Here is an 11,073-nt window from a genome sequence, read left to right as displayed (position 1 = left end):
TTGTTTTTACGTGGCGGGTCCCAAGCCCAGCGCACAACCTATTGTAGTGGGTTTGCTTTCTCACATTACCTCGCTTCCAAACGGGTGTTCGGTTGCTCAGATACTAATAGCGCGTGTAAACACCGAAAGCTGCTTGAACTGAACGCAAAAAACGCTTTTCGGCTCTCCCTGGTAAATGGTAATCAAAACCGTACGTTATATTCATCGATTCAGTGCCAAATTTATGCCTTTTAGTCAGGAAATCTCCTAAGTAAATCGCACCGATTTCAAAGCTTACAATTTTCAAAACATGCCTGAATAAATTCAATTTTAATTTTATAAGTTCAAAATTTAAATTCATAATGAAGCTTGGCAACCCGCCAAACATGAAAACTGCCTTCCAAACACTTCCAACGCTGGCGTATAGTTAGCAACCCTGCCCATTTTCACTGTACAACAGCAACACTGGTTTGAAGTTTTTTTGTTGTGCGTCATTCTTCCTTTGCTTTGTGGATTTTTGCATGCGCTTCAATTTTGTTTCTCGAGTTTTCGCGGCATAAATTCGTCACCGACAAAAATAAACTACATTCCTAGCATAAAAAGATAATACGAAATGGCTGGAACTTCACAAAAATACAGAAACTTTGTGGCCGAGCCGATGGGCAACAAATCTGTGACAGAATTAGCTGGCATTGGTGAGACGCTAGGAGGACGCCTAATTGAGGCTGGATTTGATAAGGTTTGTGATGCTGCTAATGCAGAGCTTCTAACGCCACATATAGTATATGTACAACAAAGTTTTGAATTAATTTAAATTATCAAACACATTTTGTTTTGTATTAATCTAACCCACGTTATTTTGCAGGCCTACACCGTGCTTGGTCAGTATTTGATACTCAAAAAAGACGAGGAGCTGTTCAAGGACTGGATGAAAGAAGTATGCAATGCAAGTTCAAAACAGGCGTCTGATTGTTACAATTGTTTGAACGATTGGTGTGAAGAGTTCCTGTAAAGATTTAACAATTTCCATAACAGATTTTTTACTAAAAATAATAACACGCACCATTTATGTACGTGAGACTCGCATACAGTGCGTTTAAGAAATGTTTTTCGAATTGTATGATCTTTTGTATCAAAATCACTTTTTATATAAGTAATATCTAAATGTAATTTATAATACACGTTTAAATGTCTTTTAAAATAGCAATTAACTATAAAAATGTATCAAACTAAATCACTTGCGCAAAGAATGATCAGTTCTGCAGTAGCCGTTAAATTCATTGATAGTCACCTTGAGTTCCAATTAGTGCAATTGGTGTTTTCAAATAGTTTAAACGTTAGGTAATAAATATAAAAATAAAAACTGAAAATACATACCACCAGCTATTCCGTCGACGTTTCGTTAAATTCTGTGGCGATTGGCGCATTCGTTGGTTTCCTCTGTGGTTAGTTGAATTATTTTTTTTTTTTGTATTTTCATTTAAAAATAAATAAGGGCTTGTTCGAGTTGCAATCACACCGTAGTTCGGTGTGAATTTATAGCAACGTTTTATCAATTCGGAAGTTGCAACAGTTTTGGAAATTTTCATCAGCGCTGCGGTATTGCCGCTTTTATTACGCGCCTCAAAGAGGCCCTAAAACTGAAAGTTTTACTGAACAGAGCCCTGATCGATAAAGTTTTTAAACTATTCCAAATTAAATGAAATATTTCAATTGGTAGTGGCTTTTTGCTGGTGAAATACGTATTCAAACATTTTAATTAAAACAAACAACTTGTATGTATTATAATTGACAAATTTTGGCACCAAAATTAGAAAACATCTCTGTGTTTAACTAGTTCTACGCCATTTTCCCTATTAATTCTCGTTCTATTCAAAACAGCGACCTGCTTATTCCTTCTAGTCCATAGCAACATTCTTAGACAACACAGTATTTGTCCTTTTCTAACACCAAAAACCTCCGTATCTTCAGAGTTACCAAATTAGTTTTAGTTGTAAGTCCATCAATTGATTCAAATGGTAAAATCTTTTCCCATTTTAGAATAAATCCATTAATCCTACAACTTTAACACTAAATTTCCCTCCGCATAACGTCTACTTTAATTGCCACATTCTTCTAGCACACAACCAAAGTGTATTACAAAAATACAATTTGCACACAACCATTCATTTCTCACAGCTACTTCATCAAATACTCATTTATGACATACGCGGACATTGGCAACTCTGTTGTCAAGTTTCCATAACACGGGCGAGAATAGAAAGTGCAGTTTTCTGCTCTCGGTAGTTTTCACATAAAAACTTATTTATTTGTTAAATAAACACACAAATTATTAATAAATCTATTTAACATATTCGATAACAAAACGTGATCGGTATTTTCGCTATAAATTGCAGCACTCACTGCTTTTTTAAAAAGAAAACTTTTTCTTCCAAGTCTGAAGGTGGGGAAAAAGTGCATAGACAACGCGTACAAAAAACGAGCGAGTATATTTCGGTAAAAGAGAAAGACTAATGGGAAAGAACGGAATCGGAAATATTCCTCTTCGGTACCAAGAAAAGACAAGATTTTAATAAATTAATTTTTAGTGTATTCCACAAATCCGTGTGATTGATCAAAATTCCAAGTTTATTTTTTAATTAAACCAGCATAAGTGAACAAATTTGCGAGTTTAAACCCGACCAATATACAAACGTACATATTGGTGAGACTAAAGAAAATCCTTTGATGCGTTCATTACCTACGACCATTGTGTAATTTGTGGACTTCATGTGCTTCTATAGAGAATTTTAAGTGTACGAAACATAAATAATACGTACATATCCATATGTGCATAGGTATATAACAACTGTCGGTGTAAATTCTTTCAGTTTGTTTCCTATTTGTGGCAAGACAAATGTACTCTTTTGTATTAAAATTAAGGGGTTTGAAAAAGTTCATTGCCTCCTATTGTTGACCTGCACAGACGAATAGAAGTATCAATGAATGGCCGAGGGAAAACGAAATTTGCAAACGATATAAAATTGATTTCTTTTAGCCGTTAAAACAATCAACAAAACATTGTGCATCTTCGCCTACGGGAAATAAAGGCATTCAAGTTCGGCCAGCCTCGTATTTTTTGTCGTTGCGTAGCTGCCCTGTTCCTTTGTCTATAAATTCGTTTCCCCTATAGTTGGCAACACCCTTCGTTCAGTTCTGTCATTCATAGAATTTAGAAGAGCAAAAAAGGTGTGCGAAACAAAAGGTAGTTGGTCTTTTGAATTGTCAAAAACTTAGTGGGCGTTGGAAAGAGAGAGAGTATGCAATTTATTTTAATTGGAAGAGAGTCGTTCGTTGCGCACCAACAATGCTGCCATGTTTTATCATTTTGCTGAAATTGTGAATAAACATTAATTTTAAATAAAAGCGTGCCAGACCTTGCAATGCAATATCTTTCGAAAATGTGCGGTTAAACGTGGCAGCGCTTTTTCTACGCATTTTGCTGTCAAAATGCGAAATGAAAGTACTTTCCCGTGTAAACAGCCAGAAAGTACTTATTGCAGATTTGCAGAAATCACTTTCGGAAATAAAAATTGTAAGGTGTAACTGCAACTGAAATTGCGAAAATCGCTTTCGATAAATAATTTCAACTTGCTCTTGCTGCACTAGCAATTTTCATTTTGGCTGCAAGTGCTGTCGAACCCATCGTGTGTTGCCTAGTGACGCGATTTTTGCCGAATTTATATAAGATTTTAAAAATTGTGCATCACATTTAACAAAATACTTGTAATTAATGTATTCTACTGATATGAACAATTAAATATATAAGCATTAGACATTTTGTGGTTGCTTTGTGCGCGTTTTGCCATTTTTAACAAATTTTTTAGGTCAGTAATATTGTTACGAGCATAAAAATGTCTGGTAACACAGATGAAAGTGGAATTCTCTGCATTCACTGTGTAAACAGACAAAAAGTAGTTCCGGAAATAAAAACTGCTTTCGAAAGTGTAACTGCTCCTGCAATCACTTTTGGAAATTCTTGAGTTTGACAGACATTTAAAAAGGACTTTCACTTGCCACGTCTAACAGCTACTTATGGCTGCCAAATTGGGAAATTTCAAAAAGCAGCTGCTTGAGCATTCAGTCACACCTCGCTTATGAAGCGTCTTTCGAAAGGCTGTTTTTATTTCTGAAAAGCGAATTTCAGGAAAAATTAAAAAATTAATTTGGCCGATCACACAGCGAATGAATTTTTGGCATTCTTTCTCGATATAAAATTGCAGCAGTTAGCCTCGTAACCAGTTGTTTGTTATTTCTCTTGGTTGTAATTAACTTTACCCCCAATTTGAAGATTAGTTTATTATTATTGGCATTTATTTATAATAATCCTTATTTATTTTACACGAATTTGTGATTAGTGTCAATGCAATTCATTTTTGCTGCAAATGCGTTCAACCCAATCGAGTGTTGCCATGTGACGCGATTTTTCTCGAATTTGTATAGAACTACAAAAGTTGCATCACATATAATTCCAGTTACATAATTTATTCTCCTGATATTTACGATTTAAGTATTGAGCATTGCCGATTTTGTGGTTGTTTTGTGTGCATTACAGCGTTTGTAGACATTTTTTCAAAATATCGGATAACATTCATAAGATAAAAACTTTTGCCTGTGGAGACCCTCCGTTAGCAAGTTGGATTTTTTTTCAAAAGCGATATGCGCTCTTTTCCGTAGCAAGTCGCTTTCTTGAAATTGACTCGCGAAAAGTTGTAAGTTTACCCGTTTCCATGTGTTGGTGACATTTTTTTTTTATAGTTCTAATTTGACTTGTGTATTTTTCAAATTTGAAAACTGTCTGGCATCACCACGTCTCTTCTGGCAGGGACTTCTCGTTTTTCTTCGTCAATTTTTCTTGCGGCAATTTTTCGCTCTTCATTGTTCATTTGGATTTCTTCTACTTTCACACTTCAGTGTAGGAGATTTTTGCATAAAGAATTTTCCAACATCCAAAGGAATGGAAAAAATTTCGAAATTGTGTTAAATTGAAAGAATTTTGTGAGAAATAATATATTTAGTATTGATTAGCGATGTGAAATTGATGAATAGAAAAAGTGTGTATATAAAAGAAAATAGTGAAAGCACATTTCTCTTCAGACATTCGTCCAGCCCACGGATGTGTCTGTTTAGTGTGTGTAGGGGTTGGGAGTACAAGGCGGCGGCGGCCCATAAATTTAACGTTCAACTTGCTCAACTGACTAGTTTATTAAAAAAATGAAATTTTTTACACCGTCTGGCTGCCGTTTTAGCAGACCAAATTGGCTATCTGAGTTGGCCAGCCCAGCGCAGTTTTTATGTTGGAAGCAAAGCTAAATTTGCATAAATAAAAACTTGATTAACATTGAGGAGTTGGCCGCCGGTGCGTATACGACGTCGTTAGGTGCTCCATAAATCCTGCAGCAGCGTACATATTATTTTTTTATCATCTGCTTTCGTTTGGTTATGCATACCCGAACGAGTGCAGAAAAGGAGACGTGTGAATCTCTAAGCACGAGTTGCGTCGAGTAGACAGCAGCTAAAGGCCCAGTGTGCGAAAACTTAATTGACCTCATTTGAAAAATAGAAATAGTACAGTGTAGATCAAATTGAATGCTTTATTTATATTTTGGGAAAATCAAAAAATTTTGAACACAGGACTAACGAGACGTGCATAGCAATATAAATAGCATTCGAAAAGACGCATGCCTCGTCCATATGACTTCGTAAAAAAGTATTAATATGAAATATTAAGAAAATAACAACTGTAACAAGAAGCAATATCAATTAATTATAATTCTACAAGCGCCATCGGATAGCATCGCTTTGTATGTATATTCTATCAAATTGAGTCTCCTAAACACATATTAAATTCTTTAAGGCAGCTAAAATTACACTGTTAAAGCGTTGCTAAGGGCTACAAATTGAAAAAAACATAGAACTGTTTCCTGCAACGCCGGTACTAATTCTAAAATAATAAAATACTACGCATTTCCAACAAGGAGCTCACAAGTAAATAGTACATATAATTAAAAAGCAGCAAAACATTCGAAATAAAACATCAGCGTAAAAATTATTTCCGATGGGCACTAATTCAGGAGCGACAACTGGTATAAATAATAAACCCGTCGGTGCGGGTGGTGCGAGCGGTAGTAGCGTCGTGGGTGGTGGCGGTGGTGGTGTCAGCGGTGTTGGCGGAGTTGGTAGTGTCGGCACCAACAGTTTGGGCGGTGTTACCGGTGTTGGCGGGCTAACCGGCGGCAATGCTAACAGTGTGGCGGGTACAGGCGGCGTTGGTACCGGCAGCAATGGCAGCGATGACTGTGGCAATGGTGGTGGCGGTGGACCTAGTGGTCAAAATAATCAACAAACAACACCACAATACACCATACCAGGTATACTACACTTCATACAGCACGAATGGTCACGGTTCGAATTGGAGCGCTCCCAATGGGATGTGGATAGAGCAGAATTGCAGGTGAGCCTAATATACAAATTTATACATAACTGATTAGTGTGTGTTAGTTTTTAAATCCACTTTGATATGTAGATATTCATATGTGACTTGCAGTCCTTTATGGTGCCATATTAGTTACATTTGAGTAACTTGGTAAAGGTTCATTGTCTTATTCAAGCTTCACTAGTTGCAGTGTCTTTGGTTTTAAAACAGACATGCATAAGCTGTTTGTCCGTTCGCTATTTATACACACATACTCTTATGTGCCGATTAGTATTGAATTTTCCAGTCGAGCAATTTTTATATCTATTCAGGTATCTTCAACCATTCATAAAATATTTAAAAGGAATTATGTTTAAATAAAATTTCGAAATGGTTTCACATAAATGTTTCCTTAAGTTTATGTACACTGGCGTTCAAAACCGAGTGCATGTACGACATTCTATTACCTACATTAACATAACTTTTTTAATAATAAGGCGGATTGCTTTGAAATTTTCGGCAATTGGTCTTTCTTATCTAAGAAATAGAGCCTAGTATGCAGAAAAACTAAACTTAAAAAGAAACAAGCGATTCATGCTGATGTTAGTTAATATTAAAGGAATAATGAGCAAGGAAGTCTATCTCCATCTACACCAAACAAATTTGCCGGACTTTGTAGACAACAGCGCATACCCTGTGGAAGAAGTTGTTTGCAAGCAGGAGGGAGGTCCAAGTCGTTTGAGTTTTTTGCTTAAAAATTACTTGTTTAAGTTAAGATAAGAACTAAATGCTGAAAATTACAAAGCAATCCGCTTATTATTAAAAAAAAGTTATGTTACTGTAAGTAATAAAATAAATAAATAAATATTATAAAATGTCGTACATGCACTCAATGTTGATCGCCAGGATATATTATTATAAAGTTTACCTCTTAAACTACATATCGCTGCTTAGAAAGGAGAAGTTCTAGTCAAAGCAACTTGTTAAAATTTTTTAATAGAAGTTTGCTGTACCAATCGCGTGTGACTACAAAAAAAAATCCCAATTTTTTATTTTATACCAAAAGCCCAATTTAAAAAAATATACAAATCTATACAAATGTACCAATCGTGTGACAATGCTTTAAAAGCAATTCGCACACATTCGACTTCAACATAGCCTTACTTCCTTTCCTTCAAAAAAATAACTATTGTACTCAAAATAACTATTGTATTGTATTTTGTGACGGGCCTGATATTAAAAAATTTAAATTAATTCAGTACTTGCCCGAAAAATTTGAAAATAACACAAAATTTGAAAATATGTAGTCGATTATTGTCATTTAACCAAAATCGACCCATGGAAATGGCAATTCAACCTAAATGCTCCGAGTTGTAGATTTTCCAGTATACGGAAATCGACCCGTATAAAGGCTGCTTAAAATAAAATAAAAAGTCAGCCATGTCAGTATTAAAGAAAATTAACCTATCATATGAGTTTGTAAATAAAAAATATCGATTGGAATATAAATTAAGAAGTTTTGGGTTTCAGTCTTGAAAGTTGGATTTATTTATTCTTTACTAGAAATAATACGCTAAAATTTGTAAGTTTATCTTCATTTCGTTCGGTATCGATTACCGTTGAATGAGCAAACATTTTTTTTTATTAACTACGAATAACTAGATATGGCAAATTGATAACTACGCACACTACATAAATATACATATCCATATTAAATTTCGAATGATGTTCAAGCATTATTTTATCGTTCACAACTTATTAAGTGCTTTTCTTTATCAGCTACTTATTATTTGGCCTCCAAAAGGCAGGTGAATCCAAAAGACAATTTTTCTTAACAGCAATGTGTCACACTTTTTTCTGACGTTTGTAGAAATCGGCAAATTATTCCTTGGGAAGGGGTAAGGAATGATGTAATATTTATCTGGCAACAAGATGAGTCACTTGTTGAGCTTTTAAAAATAATTTGTATTATACTACATTTATAGGTATGCATGTTTGTAGATAATTATTTAACTTGTCAATAACAATTCATCATATAGCATAGAGGTAGGTAGTATGTAGATATGTTTTTTTTCTCATTTGAAATTTGACAATGACAAAATTATCTCGCATTAGGTAAGATGGATGGCAGAGTGGTGGTGAGAGAATTCTTTATATGCCATTAAGGCCTTATACTTATATGAGCCGGGATTTTCAGTGTGCGACCAGTCACATTCATACAAATAATAGTGTAAAATATTAACTAAACACTTTCGTTTTCAATCAAAATTAGGCTGATAATATCGAATGATAACATTATCGTCATAGAAATATTAAAAAAATATTTAGATTTATGATTGGTGAACTTTTTCCTCTTCACTCCTTGGCGGCAACAATGAACCGGTTCGATGGTGAATCTGTCCTTGAAACTTTATATCTAGTATAGTTGGTGGCAATTGCAAAATGAGTTAGTATCGTTGTTCTACAGAAATAGCATATGCTTAGACTTATTTCAGACGAAATACAATAAATGCCTTATCAAGTGGTGCAATGGCGCTGATGGTTGATTTAACGGTGGTCATTTGAGATAGACCACTGGACAACTCATCCCAGGAACACACGGGAGTTCAACATACTCGATGGTACAGCACGTTGGTGTGATCGGCCATTCACGGCATTTTTCTAACTTGACGATATTTTTAGTAATAGCTCGACTCCAGCGCCTCCCGGCGCCTCTTTTTGCAATAGTATTGCCCTTACCGTTACCGCTACATATCTCAAATATGAGCCAAATTGGATCATAAATACGATTTTTTGTAATAACTCGACTCCAGCGCCACCTAGTGGGTCAAACTGTGAATCTAAACTATTCAGAAACCTACTGAACACTTACAAAAAATCTCTTATATTGTCTAAAAAAGAAAAACATTTTTTTAATTTTATAAAATAAATGTCAACGAAAACACTAACAGCCGGTGTGAACAGCCTTCAGCCCACAATCCCAAAACTCGTTTTCAAAGTTTTTTCGTTGTCGGTCAGAACATGGTATTAGCGAGCGATTGTTTGGGTTAATTCTCACATTTCACTCGCAAGTGGTATCATTTTGCGAGCATTTGGTCCGCTGCGTATTCTTACAGTCATATGATTGTGACAAATAATATGAACGGAAAACAGCAAACGAATCAAAAAATAACAAATTTCGTAGAAAAATCTGTAGTAGTTTTGCAAAACAGCAAGTGCACGCGACAATCTTTGTTGACAGTTTTCGTCAATCCAGCTTGTGGAAATCGTCAGATTATATACCTGCCGTTATCCTTCAGCTGTTTGCTTCATAATAAAAAAAATTGAGCGCGCTCGAGAATGTCAAGGTAACGTTTTTTTTGCAAGTTTGCGACCCTCCCAAATCATATCGTCAGATTATTTAAATACACACTTTTCAGCATGTAATTAACCCACCATTTCTTAATCTGACGTGCTCGAGTAAATCCACCTATAAATTTTTTTTTTAATATTCTGATCAGCTGTCCTATGCGCGCGGCTCTACACGGCCCCCTTTGCCAAAAGATTAATTTTATTTGCCAAAAGTTTAAATTTATTTTCCCAATGTTTAAATCTATCCGCTGAAAGCTTAAATCTATTTGCCCAGAGTTTAATTTTATTTGCCAAAAGTTTAACTAAATGTGTCAATCCTATATTGGCCGAAAGAACAATCTCTGACATTTACTTTTTAAAAATAATTTCATTTAAATTGTGGCCTTAAATTTTCTGTGCGCTAAATTTATGTTCGATCCAAATGTGAAGACAAGCTTTTTACTAGTTTTGGAGTTAATAAATACATAATTGCAATCATACTTTCAGCTTAAACTTACATATGTATGTGGTTTACTATGTACTATGCATATTTATATCTATGCACTAATCGAGTATGCAGTTAATATTTACATAGTAAATATATTTTCCGCAGTGGCAACTTATGTATGTACAAATATTTTGCTTTTGTAATGTATTATTGCATTAAAAATTTGTTAGTCATGCTCTGTTTGCATTAAAAACACATCCATACATATCGTAATTTTTATATATGTGTACATAAGCATAACCGTTATAAAATTTTAATACAAACTTGCAATTACAAATTTTAACCGTAATACCAATTTTAATTTTTTCCGTATTTCTACTTCAGCAAATTAGTTTCGCTGCTGTGTGCTTTTCGTTTTTTTTTTTGTTTTTTTGTTGAATTCAAAACATTGTACATGGTAATTATCTAAGGATTGAAATTATAAATTAGGCTTATGTCAATTATCTATAAATATGTTTCACTGGTCAAAACATTTGGGAATTTTAATTATTGGATTTCTTTGTAGTTAGTTATTTATAAGCAATTTTCTATTTGAAAGAAATGCGCAATAAAGAAACTTAAGTATGTAGATACATACTTACATATGTATGTATGTCTTAAAACAAATTCAATGCAGCTAAATAATCGAGCAACTCGTGTTAAAATGAGTAAATTTGAAACTGAAAATAATTATGTACATATGTATATACATACTTACTTATACCTATGTATATTTGACGTTAGTAATAACTTCTCTAAAATAATATGTATTTAGTTAATCTCAGCATGCAAGTGGTAAATCACAATACCCTCAACACCACCG

At 34.4% G+C, this 11,073-nt stretch overlaps 2 protein-coding genes across 19 annotated transcripts; both read left to right on the top strand.

The window, feature by feature from the left end:
* The first annotated feature begins 455 nt into the window (after positions 1-455).
* LOC118740820 (barrier-to-autointegration factor) lies at positions 456-1,365 on the top strand. The gene is made up of 2 exons (XM_036472529.1): positions 456-718; positions 845-1,365. The coding sequence occupies exons 1-2, from the start codon at positions 593-595 to the stop codon at positions 989-991; spliced, it is 273 nt and encodes a 90-aa protein (XP_036328422.1). The 5' UTR covers positions 456-592; the 3' UTR covers positions 992-1,365.
* Positions 1,366-2,036: 671 nt separating this feature from the next.
* Positions 2,037-6,520, top strand: LOC118740818 (glycine-rich cell wall structural protein 1-like). 18 transcript variants are annotated; one of them, XM_036472524.1, is made up of 2 exons: positions 2,037-2,261; positions 5,653-6,520. In XM_036472524.1, exon 2 carries the CDS (start codon positions 6,077-6,079, stop codon positions 6,503-6,505), a length of 429 nt encoding a protein of 142 aa, XP_036328417.1. In that variant the 5' UTR covers positions 2,037-2,261; positions 5,653-6,076; the 3' UTR covers positions 6,506-6,520. The 18 variants fall into 18 exon arrangements, with proteins under 18 accessions (XP_036328417.1, XP_036328415.1, XP_036328421.1 ...); XM_036472522.1 differs by having other exon boundaries at positions 5,582-6,520; XM_036472528.1 differs by having other exon boundaries at positions 2,037-2,422; positions 5,876-6,520.
* Positions 6,521-11,073: the final 4,553 nt, after the last annotated feature.

Source organism: Rhagoletis pomonella, unplaced genomic scaffold (assembly GCF_013731165.1).
Source record: "Rhagoletis pomonella isolate Grant_MI unplaced genomic scaffold, Rhpom_1.0 Rhpom_scaffold_00006, whole genome shotgun sequence".
Classification (NCBI taxonomy): domain Eukaryota; kingdom Metazoa; phylum Arthropoda; class Insecta; order Diptera; family Tephritidae; genus Rhagoletis; species Rhagoletis pomonella.
Note: the sequence above shows the minus strand (reverse complement) of the source record. Positions and strands in the feature narration are given on the sequence as shown.

Coding starts and splice junctions, on each gene's coding strand:
- LOC118740820 (XM_036472529.1), top strand. CDS start 593: ATGGCTGGAACTTCACAAAAATACAGAAACTTTGTGGCCGAGCCGATG. Junction 719..844: donor TTGAGGCTGGATTTGATAAG/GTTTGTGATGCT, acceptor GTTATTTTGCAG/GCCTACACCGTGCTTGGTCA.
- LOC118740818 (XM_036472524.1), top strand. CDS start 6,077: ATGGGCACTAATTCAGGAGCGACAACTGGTATAAATAATAAACCCGTC.